This window comes from Mustela nivalis (genome assembly GCF_964662115.1).
Source record: "Mustela nivalis genome assembly, chromosome: 8".
NCBI lineage: Eukaryota > Metazoa > Chordata > Mammalia > Carnivora > Mustelidae > Mustela > Mustela nivalis.
Window position 1 is genome coordinate 130285756 of NC_139027.1, and position 27924 is coordinate 130313679.

At 51.0% G+C, this 27924-nt stretch overlaps 3 protein-coding genes across 8 annotated transcripts; 2 read left to right on the plus strand and 1 right to left on the minus strand.

Annotated features, from left to right (window-relative positions):
• The first annotated feature begins 602 nt into the window (after positions 1-602).
• Positions 603-6046, plus strand: SNX21 (sorting nexin family member 21). 3 transcript variants are annotated; one of them, XM_082744757.1, is made up of 4 exons: positions 603-826; positions 1152-1419; positions 1849-2006; positions 4992-6046. In XM_082744757.1, exons 2-4 carry the CDS (start codon positions 1158-1160, stop codon positions 5664-5666), a joined length of 1095 nt encoding a protein of 364 aa, XP_082600883.1. In that variant the 5' UTR covers positions 603-826; positions 1152-1157; the 3' UTR covers positions 5667-6046. The 3 variants fall into 3 exon arrangements, with proteins under 3 accessions (XP_082600883.1, XP_082600884.1, XP_082600885.1); XM_082744758.1 differs by having other exon boundaries at positions 733-826; positions 1849-1999; XM_082744759.1 differs by lacking the exons at positions 603-826; positions 1152-1419 and having other exon boundaries at positions 1891-2010.
• On the minus strand, positions 6043-19158 carry ACOT8 (acyl-CoA thioesterase 8). Of its 2 annotated transcripts, none has more exons than XM_082744754.1 (6): positions 18861-19158; positions 16367-16503; positions 10514-10739; positions 8463-8620; positions 7723-7917; positions 6043-6274 (listed from the first exon to the last, which is right to left on the minus strand). In XM_082744754.1, exons 1-6 carry the CDS (start codon positions 18863-18865, stop codon positions 6156-6158), a joined length of 840 nt encoding a protein of 279 aa, XP_082600880.1. In that variant the 5' UTR covers positions 18866-19158; the 3' UTR covers positions 6043-6155. The 2 variants fall into 2 exon arrangements, with proteins under 2 accessions (XP_082600880.1, XP_082600879.1); XM_082744753.1 differs by lacking the exon at positions 18861-19158 and adding an exon at positions 17755-17984.
• Positions 18065-27880, plus strand: ZSWIM3 (zinc finger SWIM-type containing 3). Of its 3 annotated transcripts, none has more exons than XM_082744740.1 (2): positions 18065-18530; positions 25468-27880. In XM_082744740.1, exons 1-2 carry the CDS (start codon positions 18376-18378, stop codon positions 27401-27403), a joined length of 2091 nt encoding a protein of 696 aa, XP_082600866.1. In that variant the 5' UTR covers positions 18065-18375; the 3' UTR covers positions 27404-27880. The 3 variants fall into 3 exon arrangements, with proteins under 3 accessions (XP_082600866.1, XP_082600868.1, XP_082600867.1); XM_082744742.1 differs by lacking the exon at positions 18065-18530 and adding an exon at positions 19190-19753; XM_082744741.1 differs by lacking the exon at positions 18065-18530 and adding an exon at positions 19190-19310.
• Positions 27881-27924: the final 44 nt, after the last annotated feature.

Here is a 27924-nt window from a genome sequence, read left to right on the forward strand (position 1 = left end):
ATTGGAGGACAGCAAGGCCTTTTGACAGGAAGCGGCAATAAATTCTTCCTGACCCACTGCTGCCCTCCGGGTAAAAGATAAAACACAGCCAGCCTTTCAGAGGAGCTGCTGAGATTGCCAGGCCTTCTGTGTGGGAAAAGAACAGAATGAGGAACTCAGGAGAGGTAGGCTGCAAGGTCCCACACTCAAAAACCACTGGCAAGCTGTGGGACTTTGGGCAAGTCAGTCTGCCTTTCTGGATCTCACTTCCTCGTCTACTACTTCCTATGTGCGAGGCTCCAGCAGAGATTGCAAAGAACCTGTGAGCACTGGAGGAACAAGGATAACTATGTAGCTGATCATTTGTCAGCCTCTGCTCGGCGCCAGGCACTGGATCAAGGTCCTTACAAGGACTGCAAAATTAGTACTAATATTACTTGAACCTAGACTCCAGGCTCGACGTCAGATTCCAACTCAGATAACAGGTCTTCCTTGGCCTCAATTTTTTCACCAGCGAGATGGGCTTTCCACTGTGGCATGACTTTGGAAAGTTAGAGCGCTGGATGGAGACTGTGGGATAGAGCGGGGGCAGCTGGGACAGACTGGGTCTTCGGGACGGGTGGGAGGATTTGCGGAGGGTGCGAGCCCCTGCGGATTGGGTTCGATCCCGCAGGAGGCTGGGGCTCGCCCAGGCCTACCCAGGATTCCCAAGTCCCTCCCGGAGCGGAGGGCCCGGGATTCCCGGGAGGCTCCGGGGAGCGGGCGGGGCCGGGGGCGGGGCGGCGGCAGGAAGCGGCCGGAGCGGCGCTGTGTGCGGCCTGGGCCCGGCAAAGCCGGGCCGGCCTCGGTAAGCTGCCGGGGCTGCACCCCGGACCCCAGGGGATCGCGCTCCCCTGAGCACACCGCGGGGCGCGGGAGGGAGAGACGCTCCAGCAGGCGAAAGAGACGAGAGGGGGGTCCCGGCCTATCCGGGGAAGAGCGCGGCCCGAGGCTACCGCGGAGGGAGGGTGCGACGCCAGGCAACGCCCGGGCCTCGTAGGACCCCCAACCGGCTGGGCGGGGCCTCCTCGGCGCCCCTCCCTCCGCCGGCTGGGCCCCGCCCCTCCTCCCAGCGCGGGGCCCCGGGTCTCCCTCCCGCCCACGCCCAGGCCCCAGTGTCGGGCTCCCCCCAGGGTGCCATGGCTTCGCGGCTCCTGCACCGGCTGCGGCACGCCCTAGCCGGGGACAACCCGGGGGAGGCGGCGACCGGTCCGGAGGCCGAGCAGTTCCCGGAGAGCTCGGAGCTGGAGGATGACGACGCCGAGGGCCTGTCCTCCCGCCTCAGCGGCACCCTCAGCTTCACCAGCGCCGAGGACGAAGAGGAGGAGGACGACGAGGACGACGGGGAAGTTGGCCCCGACTCGCTGCCCTCCGGGGACGGGGCGTCGGGAGAAGATGCAGGCGAGTTGCCGAAGACCGAGGCGGGAACCCTGGGGCTCGGTTAGGCCTCCACCCCAGCCCTGTTCCCCAACCATTTCTTGGCTGTGTGACCTTGAGAGAGTCACAACACCTCTCTGAGCCAAGTTTTCCCTTGTGTCAAATGAGGGAAATCATTCCCATCTCGGGGTTGCTGGGGGCATTAAATGTACAGCGTCTGGGATACAAATCGTAATAATGTGCTAGCGATGTTTTGGGTGGAAATATTTAGAGCCCACTGTCTGCCACGCATGGTGTTTGGCATCTGGTCCCTCTCTGGCCCTCAGTTTCCATTATGTCAGATGGAAATAAAGCCTGTCTCACCTGTTGGGTGTATGAGTGAGGTCGCCACACGTAGTTTACGTGACCCTCAGCCCCAGACCCATTGATGTGACTTGTCTTGTGCCCTTGCAGATCGGAGCTCTCCACCTGATGGGCAGCGGGGCAGTCAGCCGCTGGCAAGGCAGTTGCAGGATTTCTGGAAGAAGTCCCGGAACACCCTGGTGCCCCAGCGGCTGCTCTTCGAGGTGACCAGCGCCAACGTGGTCAAAGACCCACCCTCCAAGTACGTGGTGAGTGAAGGTCCAGGAACCCCTGGGCTGTGAGTCTGAAAGTCTGGCTAAGAGAAAGTAGGGAAGACTCCCAACTTCCCAACTTGATACATGGTCAGTCTATTTTAGGAATGGGGAAACTGAGGTCAGAAAAGGGATGTAATTTGATCAAGTGCTTGGGCAGATGATTTAGCTTTCTGAGGGATTATGGATCTGCCTCTCCATCCTGGTTTTGAGACTAAGAGAACAGCCGTGTGGGCTCCCCTTCCCCCAGGTTTTGCAAACTGTAGCAAAATACAAGAAAGAATATTATTATCCGGGTCAGACCTGAGACCCAAGTTGCATTGGTGAGTAGTTAAAAAAAAAAATGGGTTTTGAATCCAGACCTTGATTCAGACCCCAGTTATCAGCTGTTTGACATTGGGTGGGTTGTTTAACTTTGATGACCCTATTTCCTCATCTGAGGAGTGGGAATAATGCAGAGGATTGTTGAAGAAATTAAATGAGTGCGCAGAGAGCCCTTAGCAATGTGCCTGGCATTATGAAGTACTTGATAAAATGGTAACGACTATTATGACTTAACTTTGGCTTGAAAATGTATGGCGTCTAGGGCCTTATACCCCAGGTCATTCAATCCCTGGGCATCCACACTGTACACAATAATCTTGTTCTGAGGGTTAGATTTAGGGGGTAAATGGTGTTGAGATGAAGAGCAAGGGGAAGGCCTTGGAGTCTGGTTTTGCCTGTGGAAAGGAGAAACTGACATGGGAGAATGAGGTCTGCCAAGTCCTGAAACCCAGCCTGACCTGGCCGGTCCTGGCAGACTCAGACCTCCCTCATCTTCACCACCCTCCTCCGTTTCTGACTCAGCAGGCCAAGGGCCTGGAGCACTGCCCCACATCTGGGCCTCTTCATTCCTTTCTGCGCTGTGAGTAAACAAAGGCCTCGCCTATGGGGTGACTGCTCCAATTTGAGCAGGGATCGACTCTGATGATCTAGTCTTAAGTGGCGAAAGTCCCAGCCAGGCCTCACGTACTGGGAGAAGGACCCTCAGGAACAGCCAGGCAGCAGGGAAGTATTGGGTGATTCTACGAAGAGAATGACAAGATAGTGCAGTATGGCCGGATATGCTCTGGCCCATGTCTGGAGAGACAAGTCCCCTCTATTCCTGGGGTGGGGTTGAAAGCCGGTAGGCAGGCCTGGGTTTGAATCCCAGCTGGACCATTCAGCAGCTATGTGACTTAGGGGAAGTCTTGGAGCCCTTTGCTGCTCTTGTAGCCTGCTTCCTTGGCTGTCAGAGTCAGGAGCTCCCTCCTTGCTGTGCTCCATAGTAAAGTGCCCAGCACAGCACATCGTGGCGGGGGCCGGTGCTCAGTTAATGGAGCTACAGTCATTCTTACCCATCTTGGCAGGACATTACAAAGGTCAGATGAAATAATGGATATAAAATGTTTCCTTTTTGCCAAATATTTAAAGTAAAAGCTACATGAATATAAGGGGTCATTTTAGACAATGCTTCCTGAAGTATATTTTGAAGGAAACTGGTTTCCTGGAATGTTTGATAACTGTTCCTTTAAAAAAAAAAAAAAGTTTTTGCAGCCAGTGTTTTTTGGGAATGCAGAACTGAGCGGGAGTAAAATAAACTTCTTCAAGGTAAAATCTTTTAATCCTTAGTATTAATGTCCACTGAATCTTGAAGAGAAGTATAAAATAGGCTAGAGGTGGCTACAATATTGACAATTTCACAGAACAAATTCGAGAGAAAAGTCCGGGTTTGGTGCTTCAACATCTCATGCTTAACAAATCCCACTTTTCAAACCTGGTGGGTCAGCATTATTACAGATTAGTCTATGTGCGGATCCTCAGGCCCCAGGGCAGCTTCATGGTCATCTTGATCAGCGTTTCTCAAACATCACTCATTCCAGGACCACCTTCATGATTCTCATCCTAGCTAAATGCTACTGTACCATTCCTTGCTTAACATTTTTAAGTAAACCTATTTTTTTTCCGTAAATAAGTTCAAAAGACTTCAAAGCAGTACTGTATGTGGGAAGGTTTGTTTGCCATAAAGACAACCATAAAAATTAATTAATTAAATACAATAAAAGCAGTGAAAATGAAACCGTGTCATTAAAACCCTGGATGAATCCTGTTGCCTGAAGGCTCAGACCTGAGATTTGCTTTCTGGGTCTTTTCTGAAAGGGGAGATGAGAAGTGTTGGAAAAGTGCGTTTCAAAAAACCAAGCTGAGAGCTTCTCAACCTGTAGTCAGGATTCAAGGGGTACTCGGCAAGGGGAGGGGGGGCCACCTCCTGTCTCCACTTCAGTGTTATTTACTCCAGTACGAACCACCTAGAATCTCAGGCCCAACATTTACTTACACGCATCCCACACGTGAGGGGACACTGACCTAGGTCACTGCTTCGCTCACTAGAGAGGACAGCAAGACCCACGGGCGTACTGCCTTGCTTGACGACACACTGCAAGGGAATAGCTGACTGGGGGGTGTGCCTCGATGCCCTCTTTACAATGATCGCTCCTTGGTCTATCTGAAGACCTGTCCTCCAGGTCTGCTTTGGAATAACCTAAGGATGTGGGGGCTCTGTTTCCAGAGTGGAACAAAGTCCAAGCTGGTCTTGAAGGTTGGTTCAGTGGCCCAAGAGATCGGCCTGGGCTTCAGCTCCCAGCTGGTTTACCAGAGGGGCTGTCCGAAGAGCTAAATGCCCTATGGGAAGGGAGTGCTCGGGCAAAAGGGGTGGCAGGTCTAGGCACTGAAGCTCATCTCTGTCTTTCTCTCCCCGTGCTGCCTTGGGCCTGGGTCATTTCAGACGAGCCTCAGGTAAGATGGGACTGGGCTCCCTGGCTGCTGCCCCAGCAGCTCCCACCCTCCTGGGCCCAGTCTCAGGGGCCAAGGAAGAAGTGGGGGAATGCAGCTTGAGGTGTGGGTATGGGGAGGGAAGGGGCGCGCGGAAAACTCACACCTGCGCTGACCCCACCCTCCCTGCAGCTCTACACCCTCGCCGTGATGGGCCCAGGGCCACCCGATCGCCAGCCAGCCCAGATCTCTCGCCGCTACTCGGACTTTGAGCGGCTGCATCGAAACCTGCAGCGACAGTTCCGGGGCCCTATGGCTGCCATCTCATTCCCCCGGAAGCGCCTGCGCCGGAATTTTACCGCAGAGACCATCGCCCGCCGGAGCCGAGCCTTCGAGCAGTTTCTGAGCCACTTGCAGGCAGTGCCTGAGCTGCGCCGTGCCCCGGACCTGCAGGACTTCTTTGTGCTGCCCGAGCTGCGGCGGGCGCAGAGCCTCACCTGCACTGGCCTCTATCATGAGGCTCTGGCGCTCTGGGCCAATGCCTGGCAGCTGCAGACTCAGCTAGGCACCCCCTTGGGCCCAGACCGCCCACTGCTAACCCTGGCTGGGCTGGCTGTGTGCCACCAGGAGCTGGAGAACCCTGGGGAGGCCCGGGCATGTTGTGAGAGGGCCTTGCAACTGCTGGGGGACAAGAACCCCCACCCTCTGTTGGCACCCTTTCTGGAAGCCCACGTCCGGCTCTCCTGGCGCCTGGGCCTGGACAAACGCCAAACAGAGGCCCGACTCCAGGCCTTGCAGGAGGCAGGCCTGACCCCCACGCCACCCCCCAGTCTCAAAGAATTGCTTATCAAGGAGGAACTGGACTGACTTTGCCTAGACTTAAGGCCACTGTGGGGAGAGGCACCGCCCCGGGATGGGGGGTGGGCAAGGAGGGCATGAATAGCAGTTGGGAAGCTGTAGAGGGTGCTGGGAACCCCTAGAAGTCCTACACGGAACTTGTAGCAAACCAAGGAAACATTCCTTCTGTCGAGCAGAGCTTAGGAAAAGCTTCGGCCAGGGTTGCCCTGGGGTGGCATAGGGAGGAAGTCTGATGCAGCCTCTCCAGCTCATTCATGACTGTCTGGGGACTATGCCCCAGGGTAGGTCAATGATACCTCTTCCTTGGCCCGAGGGCTAGGGACTCTTCCTTGGGAGTCCTGGAGTAGGGCTGCCGTCTGGCCCACCGGAATTAAAGGCCAGCAGCTCCAGTGGTATTAGTCTCTTTATTGGGTTTGGGGATAGAAGGTCCGGCCCTTGACTGTAAGGTGTTGGGAGAAGGGTGACCCTTGAAGCCCCAGGCCAAGCTGCTCCCTCTGGCTACAGCTTGCTCTCTGAGTCCCAGGGCTTCACTCGGATCACGCCCTCCTGGGCACAGGACACAGCAAGGACACCGTCCCGACGCCACAGCCGCCCTTGGACCAGCCCCCGGGAGCCACCTGTGGGTGAGGGGAAGGGTGAGAATGGCCTTCTCTCTCCTTCAGAGCCCGGCCAGACAATGCTTCTTGGAAAGTGTGCAGCTGCTCTGGCTGCCCCGTCCAAGGGCACATCGAGTGTTGTGGCCTCTCCCAGTCTCTAAGTGCCCCCTTTATGAGCCTATTGGGGATGGTCCCTGGGGGTAACTCCTAAGGGAACCCCACTTGACAGTTTGAAAGCACTTTCACATATCCAGTGGCTTCCTCAAAAAGCTCACAGGGGGAAGAATTCTGAGGGCAGTCTCAGGTCAGCAGCTTGGCTAAGTAGATCCGTCCCCACTCTTGCTACTTAGGGTAGGAAACCCAGCAGTTCCCTTTCTAATGAATCAAACTGGGTGCTCCAGGGTGGCAATTCACAAAGCAAACAAACAAACAAAAAAAAACCCATCTTCACCCCTATCAGGAAAAAGGGCTTATGGGGAGGACCTGGGGCCATCACATCTGGCCACCCTCCCAGCCTGAACACTCCTTTGCTAGCAGTGGGCCTGAATGGAAGGTTCCAGAGGGAGCTGCTGGTCTCCCTTACACAGAGTAGAGCTCACTTAGTTCTCAGTGGCCAAGTGAAGCAGGCCCATTTTCCCGATGAAGACACCAAAGTCCAGGGAGCCTCAGGCCCTGGGCCATAAGAAGCCGGCCAAATCCGAAGCCAGGTGTTCTAACCACAAGGTTGCTGATCTTGTGTTGCAACACTCTTGGTGTTGGAGACTCCCCCTTCCCTTAAGAGAGATTCCCTTCGTTCTGTCCCTGTTTTACAGAGCAAGGCTTTTCTTCATCTGAAGTATACTTGCCTGGAAAGGCGCCCAGGGCTCTGAGACTAGACACTGATGAAGTCTGGGCTTCTCTGCACACCATGAGTATCCTAAGTAGTGGAGCCCTTAGAGACTATGGAGGGCCCTGACCCCCAGTCAGGTTGGTTAATCCGCACTATTGCTCAAGGGAGCTGCTTAAAAAAAAGTTTCCTGGATTTCATCCAAGACCTACTGAGTCAGAATCTTGGGGGTGGAACCTGAGTATCTGTTTTGGAAAGGCTCCCCCAACTGGCTGGCTGACGTGCCACTACGTTCAGATACCACTGCTCTATGTGACCCTATTTGTTTAGATGGGGAAACTGAGGCTCAGAGAGGAGCTGGGACTGGTCCAGGATCACACAGAGAATCTGCAGTGCTTCTGGGCCTAGACCTGGGTCTCTGATACTCCCTGCAGGCTACAGAAATTAAGCTTAGCAGGTGTCCCCTCTCGAGCCTCATGCTGTCATTTTGAAGACAACAATGCCAGAGACTAGGAGGCTAGGAGAGGAAGCGATGGGTGGTGCCCCACAGGATCACCTGAGAAAGCAGGCTTCCTGCCCTACCCCGCCCTCCCCACGTCCCCCTCCCATGAGGCCCCTTGTCCCCCCGTGGCCCCGTACTCACCAGCCCAGGGGCTCTCACACTCATAGAGCATCCAGTGGTCCGCTCGGAAGGGGGTATGGAACCACATGGAGTGGTCCAAGGAGACCATGAAGCGCACCTTGTGCCGCCACTGGTGGGGCAGCATGGCCGTGCCCAGGAAGGCATAGTCCGAGATGTAGGCGGCCACACAGCAGTGCATCTTCATGTCGCCCTCCCCTGCAATGCGTGCGGGCCCGTCAGCCCCAGGCTCCTGGGCTTTACAGCTCAGGACCTGCGGGGAGGGAGGCAGAGAGGGGCTGCCGTGCACAGATGTGGAGTGTTTGCTGCACGAGGGTGCCTGGCCTGAGGGGTGTGTATGTGTGTGTGTGTGTGTGTGTGCACGCGCGCACGCGCCTTCTGACAAAGGAGGTAGGGATGGGCAGAGGGCAGCGCTAAGTGAGGACTGAAATCCAGTCTTCGCTCCCTAAGTCTCCCACAATGAGCCCTCCAAGGGAGTGTCTTCTTCCAGCCTGCACAGAGGCCATATGGTTAGCAGGGGTCCTAGAGGAGAACCTCAGCAAGGTGCCTGGTCTTCCCCAGAAAGGGCTCCATGAGGATTATTATAGTCACCATCCCTTTTATCCCCATGCAGGCAGCAGAGAGAGTCCTGGTGAGAAGCTACTTCCCCATCACACGGACCAGGAAACAGCCCCAGAGAGGGGAAGTAACACGCCCCGTGCCACAAAGAGCACACCTAGCCTCAGTCCTCGGGGTCCTCTTACCAATATGGCCCCGGGCTCGCACCCAGAACATCTGTTTGGGCTCCAGGCTCTGCAGCTGATTCAGGGCAGGTGGCTTTATCGGCCTGATCTCAATGGGCACCTCCTTGGCAGCAATTCGGTTCAGTCCCACTCGGTACTTCTCCTGGAGGCTGGGATCCCTGGAAGTAAAGGGGAAAGGGAGAGCCTCTCTGAGCTGCCTCTGTGACCCCCTCATTCCTCCACAGGGAGTCCTGATTTTTCCCCACAGCTCCCCTCCCGTCTGACAGGCAGAAGAGCACAGTGTCTGACTCCTTTCTCTGCCACTTAGGCGCCCTGTGGCCCTGTGCCAGCTTCTCTTCCCATCTGCAAAATGGAGCTGGTGACGGCCACCTACCTCCTCTAACACTTCAGAGTGGCAAGGCGGACCCTACCACAGGCATGCTTCTAAAGCACACATGACCTCGTCACGACAACCCTGTGGCGACACAGTGCTGTCATCACCCCCATGGGAGAACTGACCTGAAATAAGCACTGGGAGTTCCAGGAGCTTGCTCCGGCAGTGGAGAAGGCAGCGTGTGGACCCAGGCAGTCTGGCTCCATGTTTCAGGCTTTGACCCACTTCGCTATTCTCCACTTTCAGGAAGCAGGCTGAGCAACTCAGACCGACCAACCGAACCCTAAGCAATTGGGAAGACCACTTTCCCAGTGGGGGTTGGGGGGGCCCATCTCCAGGGAAGTCCCTCCCCCCTGGTAACAACCACCCTGAGCACTCTTCACCGGGGTTTCCATTTTCGGCCCCCCCTTCTAGGGCACGGTCCCACAGACCTTATGTGATGGTGGGACATTCTGTACCTATACTTCCCACTAGGAAGTCGCTAGCCACATGAGGCTACTGAGTGCTTGGGGTGTGGCTAGTGCGACGGCAGAATTGTTCATTCTATTTAATGTTACGTTAATATAGCCCCATGTGGTAGTGACTTCCTAGCTGGACAGCACAGCTCTAGAATCAGGGACCTCTAAGAACAATGTCCTCCTTTCATTTCAGTGAACATCTGGAAGCGCTGACAGCAGACCAGGCCCTGTGCGCACTCCTCTCTGCGGGCAGCGCTAAAACTACAATTCACTGAGCTTTCACGGAGTTACTTATCATCTCTTACCTCACTTAATCCTCATAGCAGCTTTGTGAGGTAGGAATCACGATTAGCACCTTGGTACCTGCAAGCGGAGGCTCAGAGTGGGAAAGCAACTTGCCCAAACTCACACAGCTAGCAGAAACAAGGGTCTACATTTGAATCTGGGCCTTTACCAAAAGATCACACCCATTCTATCCATCGGTGCTCTGCTGCCTTCCCAGCAGGCAGCATGGGCCAGGGGAGGTCTCCTTGGGATGCAGCTGTGAAGTAGGCAGGACAGATGTGACCATTCCAGATTTTTAGGTAAAGCAGGACTCTGAGAGGCAGGGTGGAGAGCCAGGCAAAGTCACACAGCAGGGGAACACTAACAGAGGCATAGACCCAGCTAGAGTTCACGTGTCCGTCCTGTGTCGGGACCCAGAGCCCTCTCCCCTGCCCCACAATGTTCCCAACTTTACTGGCTGTGATCCAAGAGAGAGAAAGGTATTTCACCAGGAGATATTCAAATATTGAACACACACTAAGGCAAAGGCAGCAGGGACCATCACACGCCAGGCATTACCTGCTAGGGTGCCGGATCATGAGTGACCCCAGAGGAGCAGAGGGACCACTCAGGGTTTGGAGAGCTATGTAGCAAGTGATCACAGAAGTGTGTCTGAATTTTAATAACCAGGAAAGCTGTACCAGTACCTGACCCGGCCGAATCAGAAGCTCTGCACTTACATCACGACCCAACATGCTCCCCCGTGCGCAGAGACACACGCACACCACAGACGCACACAACTGAAGCTCAAGTTTCAGGAAAGGGGGCTGACCCCGACTACACACAATACACTCTAATACCTCTATTTTTTTAAATGCCGGTCAAGACCCACTAAAGGATTCCATGACCCACTCCCAGGTGACAACTGCAGGTGTCCCGGAGCCTCCTGCTCTCACCTTAAATACTGGTCGATGAGGGCCTCATGGTCCAGCAGCTCTTCGGGCGGGGGCACGCTGGGCATGGAGAACTGGTGCCGCACGGGGCTGGGCTGGGCCTGCTGGAAGGAGGCCTGGCAGATGAAAATGGGCCTGCCGTGCTGCACGGCCTTCACGGAGCGCACCGAGAAGCTCGTCCCCGTCCGCGTCCGCTCCACCTGGTACAGCACCGGCACCTTGGGGTCCCCTGCAGTGGGCACAAGTGACATGGTGAGTCTGAGAGAGCCCCGTATGGGCGGTCGTCATCCCCACAGCTGGACAGGTACCTCCGCTACTCCTCTATTCCTTTTCTGCCCGGTAGCCCCTGACTGAGGCCTGCTATGGCTGGGGGACTAGATATGCAGTGAGGATAGCAGAGCCTGTCCTCGGGTTCCCCAGGACACGCGGAGCACCTCTCCTTCCACAGCCCAGAGCAGGGGGACATGCCCTCCATTCACATCCTGGCCAAGCCACTCACTAGCCACTAGCCGTGTGGCCTTGGGAAAATCTCTGAGCAGTTTGCCCATCTGTAAAATAGGGATCAATCACACCTCTCAGGATCTTAAGGAGAATTCAATTAGAGTTGTAAAGTGTTCAGAATAACGTCCAGCCACAGTCAAGTGCTCCATGTGTTTGTGAAAGAAAATAATCCCAGCTTTTGTCTGGTTTCACCTATTGACTGGAATCTTGTCCTGAGTCTAGGACTAATCTTCTAGATCAGAGGTCAGCAACTCTGGCCTGCACTTTTTTGTCTGTTCACTTCAGAACAAGCAGAAGCTATTTATTCGGAGTTTAGTATAGCAAGGGAGTCCGTCACCGTCACTTATGTTTGGCAGAAACTCAAAAGCAGGCAGAGGAGCAGAAAAGCGTTACTGTGAAAAAAGATTGACTCTGGGGCACGCCAGGAGGCTGCTGGAATGGCGATTGTGCAGGGAAGCGAACTAGAAGCAGGCAGTTGCTGTATTGGGTAGGTGTGCATATCTGGCCTTTCTCTGGTTGGTCCTAAGTTGGAAGTGGGGACAAAACTTAGGGAAGCTATCAGCTGTTAGTCCAGTCTTTGGTGTTTGGGGCTGACTGTTAACAGGGGTTATGGTTTCGCTGCCTGGTCTGGTTGCCAGAGATGGCGGCCTCATTTCCTTTAAGTCTGATGTGTAGACAGTAGATTGGCTTCAAGAGTTGTTTTTTTTTTTTTAAAGAAGTATTTATTTGGGGGGGGGGGGAGGCAGGGGCAGAGGGAGAGTGTCTTCAAGCAGACTCCCTGCTGAGTGCAGAGCCCAACTTGGGGCTTGATCTCACAAACCAGGAGATCATGACCTGAGCCAAAAACTGAGTCTGACACACCACTGACTGAGCCACCTGGGCAGCCCAGAGTTCTATTTTTATATATGGTCTGGCCATTATCTGTTTAACTATTCATTTTCTTAGGAAAAGCCTGCTGCCAGTCAGTCACTTCATTCTAGATGCAAACAAAAGTCACTTGGCCCTTCTCTTTTGGGTGTCTGCATCGCCAGGGTAGAATGGAAGTCACTGGCCCTGGGTTGAGGCCTATTAGCTAGCCCTCAAAAAACCAGTCAGAAAGGTTTCTAGGAGGAGTTTCCTTGGTGTCTCTGAAGTCCTTCTGTGTCTGATTCAGGCTGATGCTGGAGAACTCTGATACCTTGGCAGTGAGACATCTTAGGGACGATATTCAATATTCAGATGAAGGAAGCAGGTCTCAACCAGTGTGCTTCCCCATCATCATCCAAATGGGGAGCCAACCAGGCACCAGAGGCTCATTCAACAGCAAAGAGTATCACCATCCAAAACTGGCTGGTTTGCTCAGCAACCTGCTGGCCAGCGTTGCCAAAGGGCCATTTTTATCAGAATGGAGGCCCCTCAAGGTCTTCAGGCCTTTAGGAAGGGATTCCCAAGAGTCCACATCTTGGATACAGTTACATGCACAATCTGATACCAGGGGCTGGCAAGGAACCCTTCTTTCCCTACCAACAAACTTTAAAAGGGAAATAAAAATGGGGCGCCTGGGAGGATCAGTCACTTAAGCATCTGCCTTCGGCTCAGGTAATGATCCCAGAGTCCTGGGATGGAGCCCCCTGTTGGGTTTGCTGCTCATAAGAGAGAGAGCCTGCTTCTCCCTCTTCCTCTGCTTCTCCCCCTGCTCGTGCTCACTCTCTCAAGTAAAATCTTAAAAAAAAAAAGAAAAAGAAAAAAGGCTCTAATCTAGTATTTGGCTGTAGCTAAAACTTAGTACTTCTAGTTACCAGTGATATACCTTTCAGTATGAATGAGTTCCAGACCTGTTCTTGGACATTTTTATTGGAACAGAGCAGGTAGGCCCTGGAATATACTGAAGGAAGGGTCAAACAGTTGCAGAGTGATTTCTGGGTGCCAGGTAGCATTAGAAACTAAGGCAGGTCAGGGTACCTGGATGCCTCAGTTGGTTAAGGCTCTGAATGGGTTTCAGCTCAGATCATGATCTCAAGGTCCTGAGATGGAGCCCCCAACCCCAAAAATGAGGCTTTACCCTCAATAGGGAGCCTTCTGGAGAATTCTCAACTTTTGCCCCTCCTCCCACCCAGCAGGCTCTCTAAAATAAATAAATCTTAAGAAAAAAAAAAGGGGGGGCACCTGATCCCAGGGTCTTGGGATTAAGCCCTCCATCTGCATCCGGCTTCCTGCTCTGCTGGAAGCCGGCTTCTCCCTCTCCCACTTCCCCTGCTTGTATTCCCTCTCTCGCTGGGTCTCCCTGTCAAATAATTAATCAAAATCTTGAAGAAAAAAAAAAAATAAAAGAAAGACACTAAGTCAGGTTTTCTCAAGTGGGTCTCACAATAGTTATGCAAAGGGTTTTTTTTCCCCATTGAACAGATGAGGAAATTGATGCCATTAATAACATTTTTTAACTACACGCAAGCCCCTCCCCCCTCTGTTTTTACATATTGTCTATTGCTTTTGCCCTCAAAACCTAAAATAGTTTTTTTAAGGAGGCTCCAGGTCCAAATGAGGCTTGAATTCATGACCCTGAGATCAAGAGTCACCTGCTCCACTGACTGAGCCAGCCAAATGCTCCAAAACACAAACTACTTTTTATCTGGCCCTTTGCAAAATAATGTTTGATGCTCTGTATCTTGATTTGCCAAGCTGTACACCTATCTCAAGTCAGATGACCCCTGTACTACATTCTTCTTTATCTGCAGAGCAATGCCTGGAGAAAAAAAAAAAAAACCTATCCTTCTATCCCGGATTTTTAAAAAAAGAATTGATATGATAAATAGCCAAAGACAACCACACCCATCCCAGCCTCTTTTATTTAAAAATATGGAAATATCATCATTGGACCCCCTGGGAGGTCACATCTCACACATGCAAGAGAGCTTCCCTATTTGCAGTGCTGCAAAGAAGCTCAGAACAAACTTTATAAAACTGTAACAATATGCCTTAGCCTAGTTTTGTTTTGTTTTTTTTAACACAATAATTTCTCCCAAATCCTGTTACTACTAGTCTCCTGTCCCCTGACTTCTATTTTAATAGTCCTGTAAGAGTTGCCAATTATTCAATATATACTGAAAAGCTGCAGCCTTTAAGAAGCAGGTAGGGACACAAATGATTTACGATTATTTTGAAATAGTAGCGTGGGCATGCCTCATTTTATGCTGCCCTGGATAGAGGCCTTCCAAGGAAAAGGATCCTTCCCCCAAAATCTGGTAGCTCTCTCATGGTTTGGAATTACGTCCCAAGAGTAAAAGAGAAAAGCAAAGGAGGAGAGCAGAGTATGAAGCTTGAAGACTCACAATCAGGTTTAAATCCCCGTGCTGCCTCCCTGAGCACTGAGGAAGCTGGTTCCATAACCTCTTCTGGTCCCCATCTCCTTTGGAATGGTGGCAGGAATCCCCACCCCTCCTGCTGACTTGTCAGGACCAAGGTAACAAGATAACATACATGGCTATGCTCCGTATCATGCAAATTTTACTTATTCCCATAAATTCCTCATTCAAAAAGAGTATCAGTTCTCATTCATGGGAAACCAGCAACATTCCAGAACCCTCCCCTTCTCCATTTTTCAGGTGGGATGAACCAAGCCTGGTGAGGATGTAGATGGTAACCTCATTCAAGACTGCTTGGCGAGGGGCACCTGGGTGGCCCAGTGGGTTAAAGCCTCTGCCTTCGGCTCAGGTCATGATCTCAGGGTCCTGGGATCGAGCCCCACATCGGGCTCTCTGCTCGGCAAGAAGCCTGCTTCCCCCACCTCTCTCTCTGCCTGCCTCTCTGCCTACTTGTGATCTCTGTCTAAATACATAAATAAAATCTTAAAAAAAAGAAAGAAAAAAAAAAAGAAAAAGACTGCTTAAGGAGTTAGTGGCAAAGTTGAAACCAGACCCAAGGTCTCTTGATTTGCAGGCTGGTGCTCTCTTCTCCAAGCCAAGCTGCCTACTGTGGAACTCCTAGCAGAGGTGACAGCACCTCTCCAAGTATCCAGTACAGGGCTTGGTACCAGAAGGTGTGGAGAGAATTAACAAAAACCTGCAGGGAGCAGTTAAGCAACAAAGTCTTAAGTCATTTGTCCCAGATAAGAAATTACATTTCCTTACTACAAACAATGCACTGACAAGTCCTTGAAAAAGGTAGAGTGACTTTCCTCTAGGAACTCAGCGGCCTCAATGTTAATACTTTGCTAAAGAGAAAAGGCGATCTTAGCTTAAGTATTATCCAGACCCCCACCCCTTTAAGTCTTCTTTAAACATAGAAATTCCTCTGGAAACTTCCTTTATCTCTACCCACCCCCCAGATGCCCCTCAGGTTCCTGGAAACCTTGTTTCCAAAATACCTTGGAGGCTTGTGCTGTCCCTAACCCCCTCCCAGTCACTCATCACAACCCCAGTGCAGCTCTTTCTGCTCACCGGCCTTGCCCCATGCTCTGCTCCGTGCTCTCCTAAAACCACCTTTCTGGAGGCACCTGGGTGGCTCAGTTGGTTAAGCCTCCAACTCCTGATTTCCGCTCAGATCAGATCTCAGGGACACCCCAGTCTGCTTGAGATTCTCCCTCTGCCTCCGCCCCACCCCTGCCCCACACTCTATTCTTTTTTAGATTTTATTTCTTCATTTGAGAGAGTGGAGCACAATGAGGTTAGGGGGCAGAGGGAGACAGAGAAGCAGACTCCCTGCTGAGCAGGGAGCCCAGTTGGGGGGGCGGGGGGGGGGGGGACTTGATCCTAGGATCCTGGGATCATGACCTGAGCTGAAGGCAGCAGTTTAACTGACTGTGCCACCCAAGCAACCCCCCACCCCAAAAATACAACTTTAAAAACAAACAAACAGGGCGCCTGGGTGGCTCAGTGGGTTAAGCCGCTGCCTTCGGCTCAGGTCATGATCTCAGGGTCCTGGGATCGAGTCCCGCATCGGGCTCTCTGCTCAGCGGGGAGCCTGCTTCCTCCTCTCTCTCTCTCTCTCTCTGCCTGCGTCTCTGCCTACTTGTGATCTCTCTCTGTCAAATAAATAAATAAAATCTTTAAAAAAAAAAAAAAACAACAACAACAAAAAACAAACAAAACCACCTTTTTGCACCAAAGACATCTCAAAAATTCTTTCTGGACCATTTGTTCTAAACCTCAACACTTTCACATCAACAAGCACTCAGTGATCTCAAGAGGTGTGAGGTCCAACACTCTTCTTGGCCCCAGGCTTTGTCCCTCTAGGCTCCCCTAAAGGGAATCAACTAATAGTTTCTCTCCCCACATCCACTGTCCTTCCTCCCTCTCCCCAGTCAGCCCTCCAGGTACAGTAAGAAGTGGCTGTTGGGCCATCAGGGTTGGGTTGGGGATAAGGGGGGAGATAGTTTACCTGCCCGTACAAAGTAGCAGTGCAGGGAGTGCACATGGACGTCTTCACTCACAGACTTGGCTGCAGCCACCAGGGCCTGGCCCACAATCTGACCTCCAAACAGCCGCTGGGTTGTGGGTACCCAATAATGTCTTCCTCTGTGGGGTGAGGGGAAAGCAGGAAATACTTGGGTAGAACGAGAGGCCAAATCCTGCAACCATCATTAAGCCCATAGGGCAGGTTCTCTCTGGGATCCTCCTGAAATCTGGTGAAAGCCATGAACCCTCCCCCAGGCAAATACCCTTATTCTGCATACAGCATACATAGAACTTCAAGGCCTTCAGGACTGCCCAACCCTTCTGTGGGCTTCACTTAAAGATAAAGAACCAATCCCCTTATTTACATAAAAAGAACAGGAATCAGAGAGAGGGAGAGTGACTTGAGCAAAGTGACACAACTTAAATTGCCAATCCTAGCAGTCTCTGCATCTTTTGTCCCCAGGTCCAGTGTTTCCTCCAATGCTGTATTCAAGGATACGGCAGAAGCCTGTCAAGGCTGTTAGGGGACCAAGACAAACCGGAAGAACTGGGGGTGGACTGCATTAAAGCCTGCCACCTGGACGGTCCAGTTCTTCCAGGAACTAGATCTAGAACTCTAAGAGCCCTCAGGCTTCCAGTCTGACCCTTCAGTGAACAGATGCAGAAACTAAGACCCCAGAGGTGAAACTCCAGCTTCCTACAAAGGAACCCAGCCCAGCCCTAAGTTAACATTTTTTAATACTAAGGATTCCAAGTAGCCCTCCACGAAGTTATTTGTAATTCATTAAGTAGGGGGAAGGGAATTTAACACCTAAGATTGTTTCTGAAAAGCCAGCAGGAACCTTGAAGGACGAGAAACTATTAAATCTCTAGCTACAGAAAGCATTTAGGTGGCATCTGGAAGGAAACTGGCTGAGGCCTCGGAAAGAGCAATGAGCTACTAGATCCCTCCAAGTGGAGGAGGGAACGAGGTATGTAAGAGGAAAAGGACAGTATGCAAGGAGCTGCTTTTAAGTTTTAAACCTGATCAGCTGCGTGGACTTGGACAAGTCACCACCCTTTCTGGGCTGGCTCCCCCAGGGACACTGACTCCTCAACGGTGGGCTGCTGAGGCGGCTGTCTCAGGCCACCACTTTATATGCCCAGATTGCTAGGACCTCCTAGTGGCAGGGCTGCGCAGACCCCGCGCGCAGAGGGACGAAGCTAGGGCAGCGAGGGCATGTCTGCTCTCCCAGACGTGGCAGAGCCTGCATCCCGCGCAGAACCCATCCTCGTCCAGGAGGCTATCAGCAGGGTGCACGCGGAGGCGGCAGTCGAGATCAGAGGCCTCTGTCCCAACCGGGGGGATGCGAGCCAGATGCAGCCGGCTACCTGAACAGATCCTCGTCTAGCGGCTCGAGGTTGAGCACGCTGGTAACCAGGACGCTGCGGAGGTCCCCTGGGGGATCGCCGCCTCCCTGCTCGTCCTCTGGAGCCTGCCGGGACGACATGGGGTTCACTTGCTGCGGGGCAGGGCACTGCGCTGAGCGAACGCGAACAGATGCGCACTGAACGCAGGGCTTTTCCCTGCAGCTTCCTCCAGTAACCGGAAATCCCATGCCGGCCCTGAGGAAGCGGGATCCAAGTTGTGATTGGCCAGTGCTCATGTCAGTCTTCGCGAAAGCCGCCTACCTTTCTCTGGCGATTGGAGGAAATGATTGCCAGTCTGGGCATCCCGCGTATGATTGGGTATGATTGTGAGGGGGCGGAACCCGGGACTGAATAATAAGCGCTGAATGTCATTTCTGCTCCTTCAAATAGCAAAGACGCCCCCAGACCCTCATATCCCTCTCAGTCCTAGGGCTCCTCCTAAGCTCCGTAACAGGCCACTCAGTCGGGACCGACCCTTCAGGCATACTGGACACACGTCAGCCTGTAGGCCCTCAGAGTGTGACCTCTGAACCCTTCTATTGATTTTGGGGCCAGCCCCTCGTGTGGGCTGAGGGGGCGGCCATGGAGCTGGGCAGCTGCTTCAAGACCTACGAGGATTTCAAGGAGTGCTTCAGCGCCTACAAAAAGGAGAACAGGTGCTCCTTCATTCTCAGGGACTGCGTTTCCGTCCGCTTCCACAACCTCAACCATGGGACTTCCATCCGCGAGGACATCCTGTAAGGGCGGGGCGGGGCGGGGGCGGGGCAGGAGGCTGGGGAGGGAGCCCGACGGTCCCCTGGAGGGAGGCCTGGAGGAAGAGGGAGTGCAGCTGGGCCCAGGTCTCCAGCAGGCCGGTAAGCACCTGGCCTGTTCCTGGCGAAAAGAGCAAAACCTTCCCAGGCACCGCTTTTTGACCACCCACTTCCCCTTCACTCATTCACTCCATTACAGTTTTCCCTGAATTCCCCAAATAGCAGCAAGTTGCCCCATTCTTTGAGCACCTGCAGTATCCCTCATACCAAGTACTGTCTTCACAAATAGATAAAAACGCCTTCGCGATGACTTACTTCATTTTGTTCTCTGGACAAAGCAATTAACGCGGTCGTTGCTGGTTAGTTTGCTCAGGCATTCGTTGGTTCGTTTTGTACACGGTTCTTGGAGCTTCTGAGATTAACAGCCCTTTAAAAAAAAAACACTTTCCGTGCCCCCAGGCGTCTTTCCCTGTCGTGGGTGTGCATGATTTACCCGCAGGGCTGTGTGGAGAATTGCAGATAAATGCTATTTTTCCCTTTTGGCAGCTGAGAAAACGGGCGGAGAGGCTAAGGGTTGGCAACTCCATTATCTTCAGGGGTCAGGTGAAACAGCGGAAGAAAGTTTAACGGTTAATCTCACCGTTAGAGAAAGAACAATGAAATGACCACAGACAATCGGGTCGTCTTAGCAGGGGCCACGGACGTGTGACTGGGGCGAAATGGAGAGCAGGCCCGATCTAATGAACTCCAGCTAATGGCCGCCAGGTGCAAATGAAGAGCGGGTGTTGTCAGAACTGGGGGGCAGAAGTCAAAAATCCAGGCTTTGGGTCAGTAGCTCCACTTTATAAAAACTGCAAGTCAGTTCAAATTTGAACACACTCCAAGGGGGCCAGCTCAAAAGTACTTTATGGGCTCCCTGTCTCAATTACGTTAAACAGTTAAGGAAGAGGTGAAGAGCTCTTCTGGAGTCCGTTGGGCTTCGGTAGTATTCAGCTCAAAATAATCCACAGGCCAAAGTGGCAGATCCTGGGTCAGCCTGCCTTAAATCCCGTCGGTGGTTAAAAGGAGGAGCTCAGGAGTCCAAAAGACAGGCTTTACCCTAGAGTTTGGGCAAGACTTAATTTCTCTGACCATTTCGTCCTCTGTAAAATGAGGTGGGTGTGGTGAAGAAGAAGAAAATGCGTGTAGGAGCAGAAACGCAGTGCTCTGTAAGTACTCACCGGAGCTGTAACTAGTACATGTTAGAAAGTGGTACTTGGACACAGTACTTCAAGAGGCAAATGCGCTGTGGGAGTTATCACTAAGTGTCCAAAAGTCCCATTCCACTGGGAGATTCTCTGATTTTTATGCCCAGTTTCCCCTCTCATTTTTGTATAGGGCTGTTGTGTTTTTCTTTTTGTTATGTCTTTTTGGGGATTGATAGTCATCAAACAGTCCGTGAAGTAGTCTCCTGTCTCTCTCCATTGCTGTTCAGTGTAATAGCTACCTTTTTTGGGACATTTGTTTGGACCGCATTCCGCACACTCTGCTAAGTACTTTACTTGCATTGTTTTTATTTAATCCTCATCACACTCTTTGAACAAGGCTTTTATTATCTGGGTTTTCATTTTCCATGTGTGCATAGTCACAAGGCCCGGTAGGAAAGCAGATGTCATGCAAAACTCTTGCTAATAAACCAGGCACTAATAAAATTAGTCACTACTAAATAATGTCCTTCTTATCCCAACCGGTCCCATTAGCGTCTTTGGCACTCAGTTTCTGGCCAGTCAATAGATGTCGTAAACATCAGGATAACACAATGGAGATAAAACTAAGTGCAAACTGAAATTACACATCTCCCAAGAGCTGTAGGACTTAGTGAGGTCTCTGAAAGTAATGAGTGAGAATTCCTTCCATCACTCTCAGCCTGACACCTGGGAACAAAGGAAGAAGGGAAGTGACAAGGCTGATGATGTGATAGGAATTTGACAAAGGATATGCGTAATAAAGAAATTAGGCTCTTGGGAAGTCTGATAAAGCCCAGGAATGTTTCCCTAAAACTGACCTTTCCATATTGTAAGATTGAGACAGTGAATGAAGTATCATAGTGTTTGGGGAGAATGCACCAGGAAAAACAAAAACCAACAGTTGACACTGTAAGTCATGCTTTGATTATTTTAAGAATTGGTATATGCTAAAAAAAAAAAAAAGAATTGGTATATGCTGCCATTATAACCTACATTTTGTTAAATATAATATATTTTAAAGATTTTTATTTATTTGTCAAGAGAGAGCACAAGCAGGGGGAGCAGCAGGCTCCCTCTGAGCAAGGAGCCCAATGCGGGACTTGACCCCAGAACCCTGGGATCATGACCCTAGCCAAAGGCAGACACTTAACAGACTGAGCCACCCAAGTGTCCCTGTATTTTCTTAACTGTTTAAGTGATCTCTATACCCAACATGGGGCTTGAACTCCCTAACCTGAGATCAAGTCACATGCTCTTCAACTGAGCCAGCCACATGCCCCTAAATATAATTCAAACTTCACAATTCAGTTCCACTGAAATCTTTTTTTCCACTCTTACTATGATACGTTATTTCTGGGGGATGTTTTTGGCTGCAATTAACTGAAAACTCTGACTCAAAATGGCTTATTTCTTAGAAGCCTAGAGGGGGGCCTTGGAAGGTGAGTTTCCAAGGCCTAGGCTTTTTATATCTCTCCACACTGCGGTCCTCAGGACCCAGCCTTGCCTGCAGGAAGGCTCCCACATGGCACAAATGCAGGAGTCATGTCCAAAGGGTAAAGCCTTCCTTGGTTTCCTGTAGATTTCCTATCATTTTCCTGCTCCAGAATTGGGCCAGTAACCCTACCCATTCCTAATGAGATTACTTTAATTGGCTTAGACAAGCCCTGCAGTACTTAACTATGTGGGGGAGGAATGGCAACCCAAATTAAGTTAGCCTTCTGTTAGAATGAAGAAGGGGCTAAGGGCTGTTGAGTTAGCAACCCACAGGTGCACTCACAGCCTTTTACATGAATTCAATTTTAGTGGTTCTGGATGGTTTTGGATGAGGTACTGACTTTTCATAGACAGTACTCTTGTGATTTCTGTATTTACAGATAAGGATTTGGAGGCTCAGAGGAAGTGAAATGACTTGTCCAGGCTCACACAGCTAGTACTTGTGGTAGAGTTGGAACTTAAAAGATCTTCTGACTCAGAATCTTGTTGCTAACTCAAGTTATATTGTCTAAAAATGGCTTTACTCCACCCATAAAAATCCTGTTCATTGCTGAAGGTATGATTTAAACACCATAACACAAATCTTATGTAAAATTAATCAAAAGCCTTAGTTAATCTGTACCAGTCCCCAGAGAGTGAATCACTCTTTGTTCAGATATAAGTATGTTGCTTATACTTCTCTTTAACCAGTCACTTAATGTTGATTTCACTGGCTACCTATGTGAGCCTCTCTCTGCTCACTAGACTTAGAGAGTGGAGACTATCTAATTACGGTGAGCCACTAGTGTTCAGTACCTAACAGGACTTGGTAATTGTTTGAAATTCAACAAAGGACTTGTTCAGAGTCATAGTTAGGAAAAGGAATAGTGCTAGGACCAGAAGCGTTCCATCAGAACACTCCCAGTGGTCTTCCTGGTATACTTATCATGTTCTAGGAGGACAACTTCCTGTGCTCTGCAGTCAATCATTTAACATTCATTTGGTACTTGGGCTTCGTGCACCTGGTGTGTGCTAGCTGTGGGATGAACACTGGGAGCACACGGGCAGCGCTGTCCAGGAGGGAATGCAAACACGGACAAAGTGGATGGGAAGCAAGGCTGGCTGACTCCCTCCAGATCCTGGTTGAGCAGTCTCAGATAAAAGCAGTAAGGGAGATTCAGAAAGGTGTGAAACCTTGTGCCTCTCTTCAAAGGAGTGATGCTTTAAGCCGCGAGACAACTAAGTACAGATTAAAACAACTTGGCAGTGCTCAAAGTTCTTAACAAAAGATTTGTATACTTGGCTGTAAGTAGATTATGTCTCAATTAAAAAGATGAAATGAAGCAGGGGAAAAAACAGGCTTCAACCTACTACCCATGATGTTTGAAATGCATGATGACAACATGAATTTTATGTTTAGAGATCTTTAAGGAAGTTAATTGAACCCAACTAGTTGTTGAGGGTCAAGTTGATGAGGGTAAGAATGAGTATTCTGTGAAAGGAGAGAGATTTTGAAAGTGGACAGGCAGTATAAGGGTTAATTACACAGACTGTTGGCAAGCAGGCTTAGTTCAAATCTCAGATTGGTATCCTTAAGAACATTTTTAAGCCTGTTTCCCCATCTGTAAAATGAGGATAATAGAACCTCTTTCCTAGTCTAAAATGGTGCATGTTAGGGACTTAATATAGCCTGGCATATAATATCTTAATACATGTAGTACTGGTAGGAAAGCGTGTAAACGGATTGTTAACGTATTGGGTATCGATGTGGAAAAGGAGGAGTTAAAAAGAATGCCAAGGTTTCTACCCTGGGAGGTACAGTCAGTCATTAATGGAACCAGGAAAGATGTGAAAGACCTTTCTGGTTGGGGTTCACCAGTGTCTTTTTTTGAACTAGCCTAATAAACATGCACTAAGAGCACATGAAGTCGATCCAATTTGGTGAGCTAGGGCTCTGCTAAGGTGTTGAGCCAGCAAAAGGGTAGGGCCCCGAGTATGGGCTCGGGGAAGTCTTCCCAGAAACGATGATGGTTGCATGTAGTCAAGGATGAGTAAACTTGGAGATGAAGGTGGGTGGGAAGGGCATTCCAGAGAGAGACAAACACAAGCAAAGGCAGTGACTCCATGAAGCTATAGACAGTTTGTGTTTCTAGGGCACAAAAAATAAGATGGTGAAGGGGTGGGAAAGAAGGGGCTGCCGAGATGGGCAGAATCCAATCCTCAGTCACCACTGACTGGCCTTGCCATGCTACTAGGCTGCTCCAGCCCCTTCCTGGCCTGAGCTCTGGGGATAGTGTTGCCGCCCTGTGCAGGCAACAGGTGCAGGCATTTTCAGCCTTGGACCCCTCCACCCTGTTATTGCAGGCCTGACATATCCTGTTTTTCTGAGCTTACCCCACGGGGTGGGCAGACAGGACCAGCTAGATTAGAGTGTTTGGAAAAGGGTTAGTGAGGTGCCCAGGCTGTGTCACTCATGCCAGGGACTGAGATTTTTTTCCCCCTTTCCTGGTGGCTAGGACACTCCCTGAGGAGGCAGGGGTGTGACCCATCCCACACACCGTCCTTGCGTCATTTATCAGAACATCTTTGATAAGCATCTGTTAAAAGAAGAGCATTGTGTTAGGTGCTTGAAATACACTGAGAAATAACTCCGTCCTGCCACTTGATGACAGCCCCATCCAATTGTAAAGGTACTTTATAAACACCCAAGAGAACGTCACAAGGCATAGGAGTTGTAATAATAGCAGCAGGCTTTTATTTAGCATAAATAAAAGGCTGAACCAGGCTCTGGGCTAAATATTATATCTGAGTCTTACTTAACCCTCGTAACAATCTTTTTTTTTTTCTTTTTTTAGATTTTGTTTTTAACTAATCTGTACACCCAACACAGGGTTTGAACTTAAAACACCAAGGAAAGAGAGAGTTGCACGCTCTACCAACTGAGCCAGCCAGGCATCCCTAATGTTCATAACATTCTTAATAAAATAGTCTCCTTTTATGACTAGGAAACTGCACACAGAGGGTAAAGTGACTTGCCCAAGGTCATAGAGCTTCTGAGTGGTGGAGCCCTGAGTACCCAGGCAGTTAGCCTCCAGCATCTCCACGGTTTACTGCCACCCAGAGAAGTTTTTAAGCCTTTTATGTTAAATAAATGCTATGAATTGAGAAAAGGGAGCAGTTAACTGGTTGAAGACATCCACAAAGCCTTCCTGGAGAAGGTGGGACCTGATTTGGCCTTGAAGCATGGGTCGAATGGGGATAGGAAAAGAGTAAATTATCAATTTAATCACCCCTCTCCTTTGAATCTTCACTATCCACCTAGAATGGTAAAGCTGACAGGGACCTGAAGATCATCTGACCCAGGGGTTTTCAGACTTTCTTAGGATTTGGACATTTTTGTTTAAGTAAAAGAGAGATGAATAGAGATGTTTCCTGTGAGAGAGGGCCACTTGTATCTTTACTGTCTGGAGGAAGAGAAGGCAAAGGCAGGAATGAAGGGGAAAGGTTTTATTTATTCATTTGACAGAAAGAGACAGCGGGAGAGGGAGTACAAGCAGGGGGAATGGGAGAGGAAGAAGCAGGCTTCCCCGGATGCCGGGCTCAACTCCAGGACCCTGGGATCATGACCTCAGCCGAAGGCAGACGCTTAACCACTGAGCCACCCAGGTGCCCCCAAAGGGGACATTTTAAACGTGAGGAGCCAGCTGGCCCTTTGCTACTGCCTGTTGTCTGTTTTCCCTCGTGTCTTGCCTGACACTGAATCATTGGGAACTACAGATGGGCCATAGAGGGTGAATGAAAGGAGCGGGGCTTAGAACTGAGGATGCTGAAAACGAATGCCGTGTTAGTTGGACAGGGTCTTGATAAAAGAGTCGAACACTGTGGGATTGGAGTGTGAGTGTCCGTCTCCCTTCCCTGCATCCCACACTGCCTTGTGATCTCTGGGACACATACCAGCCACTGTATCCCTATGGGGTCTTGTCTTTTTTTTTTTTTTTAAGATTTTATTTACTTGAGAAAGAGAGTACACAAGAAGAGGGAGAAGCAGGCTCCCTGCTGAGCAAGGAGCCCAATGTGGGACTCGATCCCAGGACCCCAGGATTATGACCTGAGCGGAAGGCAGACCCTTAACTACCTGAGCCACCCAGGCATCCCCAGGGTCTTGTCTTATAAGAGAAAGGGGCAGGCAGCACCTTTCTCACTGTCACCTCTGCCTTCTCTAGATACATGCAGGTGAAATTTGTCTGTATTCGGACTCAGTCAAACAGGAAGAGAACCTCAAAGGCGGACATGTGCCCAGCGTACTTGCTCCTGCGATATAATGAGAAACTGGATAGACTGTTCATCAGTGAACTCAACACCCAGCATATCCATGTTGACTCCAAACCTGCAGGTCCTAGAGGAGACACCGCTGACAAATCTCAAAAGACAGTGTGCCTGCAGAAACCCCAGCCTGAGAAGTCTGCGATCAAGAAAGACCTTGACCTGGCCGAGAAGTCCCCCATTGAACCATCATTTTGCTTAGATAAGGCCCAAGTACCCTCAAAGCCAGAGCAGGAGGGCATCACTCCTTCTGACCTGGCCCAGATAGCAAAAGTGATGAAGAACTTTCTTAAGGTGGACGAGGGTTCCATGGCCTCTCTCAGCGTGGGCAACAGCCAAGACCTGGACCGGCTCAGCTTCCAGAGCAGCAAGATGAGCGATCTGTTCATCCGCTTCCCAGAGAATCTCTTGCTACACCGGGTGGAGAATGCCCAGGGCCACATCCTCTATGCTTTCTTGGTGGAGAACAAGGAACGAGAGGGCCGCGTGGTACACTTTGCTGTGCTTCAGGCTGAGACCGCTACCTCCGTGGCCAAGATGCTGAGTATCTTCACAGAGTTCAACTCCGATTGGCCCAAGGTCAAGGTGGTGTTTGTGGACCCGTCCTTCCCTCACCGAGCCATCCTGCAGGAGATCTTCCCTGCTGCGCGTATCCTCCTCTCCATCTACCACACCACCCGGCTCCTGGAGAAGAAGTTGCATCGGAGTTCAGCAAATCCATCCTTTAAAAGGCTCATGAAGGAAGCCCTGCGGGAGGCCGTGTTTGTCACCTCTGACGCCAGCCTCCAAAATCTCCGTCAGATGTCCCAAGCCGTACTAGATGAGCAGCTCTTCGGCTTCCTGCAGGCCCACTGGTTCTCCTGTGAACTGCTCTGGTACATGCACGTGAGGAAAGGCCTGCACGCGTGTAACACGTATATGGACAGCCTAGACGTGGTCACCAGCAAGGTGTCCAGCCTCTTCCGGGAACAGCAGTCTCTGCCGGACTGCATCCTCCGCTTTGTGGATTATATAGACTTCTTTAATACCAAAGGCTTGAAGAACGTGCCCACAGCTCCTCCCAAGTTAAAGAGAGCCCGGCCAGCCAGTGTGCCACCAAAGCCCAAGAAGGCATTCGGAGCCTGTTGGGGGAGCCTCCCCAGGCTCGCCGTGGAAGAGCCCAAGTCAGGCGCACAGCGGGTGGAGCTGGAGCAGCAGCCACAGGTGCGGCCCTCCCTGGGCGGCATGCTAGACGCCTTGCACGGCAGTGGCTCCCAACTGGCCTATAAGCTGTGCCAGAACGAGTGGGAGGTGGTACAGAACTCCACTCACCTGGTGGACCTGGCTGGCTCCTCGGTGGACATTCAGCTACTAGAGGATTCTCACCAGGTGAGCAAAGACGGCCGTAGCTGCAGCTGTTCCTTTCAACGCTGGTACCACCTGCCATGCCGGCACATTTTGGCCCTGCTGCACACCAGCCAGAAGCCCGTGGGAGAAGCCATGGTGTGCCGCCGGTGGCAGAAGAGGTACCAGCACCTCCTTGGGCCCAGTGGGGAGCTCCGGGACCCCGTCATGGTCCTAAACACAGGCCAGCCTGGGAAAGAAGGACGGAGTGACATGATTCAGGACCTAAGTAGGGAGCTAGCAAACCTGCTCCTGCAGACCGAGGGGCCAGAGCTGGAGGAGCGCTGTTCCACCCTGCGCAAGATCGTGGACATCTGGGCGGACCCCTGCCAGCCGCCTGAGCCCAGTCAGCAGCCAGAGGACTTCAAGGATGTGGGCCGCCTCCCTTTCCTCTGGGGAAGGCCAGAGGAAGGGGAGGGCCTCCCTCTCACTGGAGCCATGATTCACAACTGAAGCACTTGCACTGGCACACCGGACCACAGACCCCTCTCCTTGGAAGTCTGGGAACTCAAGGCAGGCAGGACATGCCAGGGGTCAGCATTTTCACCAGTGTCTTCCTAGGTAGGGCTAGGAAGATTGTTACAAGAGGGGGAAGAGGAACCCCACTGTGTGACAGTCCTTTGAATCCACCCCTTTTCTGCCCTACCTTTGTCATTCCTCCAGAGCCTCCTTCTGTGTCAAGGCCAAAGTTATCTTCGTGCTGAAAGGTCACCCCTCTTTCTGCCCTGACTCCTGAGATCAGATATTACTACCATTAGAGAGATGAACTCCTGCCCAGGATTGGGTGACACAAAATACACCTGGTAAAAGGACCTATTTTCAGGGACAAAGGGACAGGGTGATCCTTGACTGTTGCTGCTCTTTACAAAGATTCTGTTATTTGTACTTATTTTTATTCATGTTAAATAAAAGTTGTGGGGTTTTTTGTTTGTTTGTTTGTTTGTTTTATTTGACTGAGAGAGATCACAAGTAGG

Bases quoted from the DNA above. Each gene is read 5' to 3' on its own strand.
- SNX21 (XM_082744757.1), top strand. From the start codon at position 1,158: ATGGCTTCGCGGCTCCTGCACCGGCTGCGGCACGCCCTAGCCGGGGAC. The intron at 1,420-1,848 runs GCGAGTTGCCGA...GTGCCCTTGCAG, and splicing joins GGCGTCGGGAGAAGATGCAG to ATCGGAGCTCTCCACCTGAT. The intron at 2,007-4,991 runs GTGAGTGAAGGT...CCCTCCCTGCAG, and splicing joins ACCCACCCTCCAAGTACGTG to CTCTACACCCTCGCCGTGAT.
- ACOT8 (XM_082744753.1), bottom strand. From the start codon at position 17,981: ATGGGATTTCCGGTTACTGGAGGAAGCTGCAGGGAAAAGCCCTGCGTT. The intron at 7,918-8,462 runs GTAAGAGGACCC...CACGCATTGCAG, and splicing joins GCGAGCCCGGGGCCATATTG to GGGAGGGCGACATGAAGATG. The intron at 6,275-7,722 runs GTGAGTACGGGG...CCTCACCCACAG, and splicing joins GTGTGAGAGCCCCTGGGCTG to GTGGCTCCCGGGGGCTGGTC.
- ZSWIM3 (XM_082744740.1), top strand. From the start codon at position 18,376: ATGGAGCTGGGCAGCTGCTTCAAGACCTACGAGGATTTCAAGGAGTGC. The intron at 18,531-25,467 runs GTAAGGGCGGGG...TGCCTTCTCTAG, and splicing joins TCCATCCGCGAGGACATCCT to ATACATGCAGGTGAAATTTG.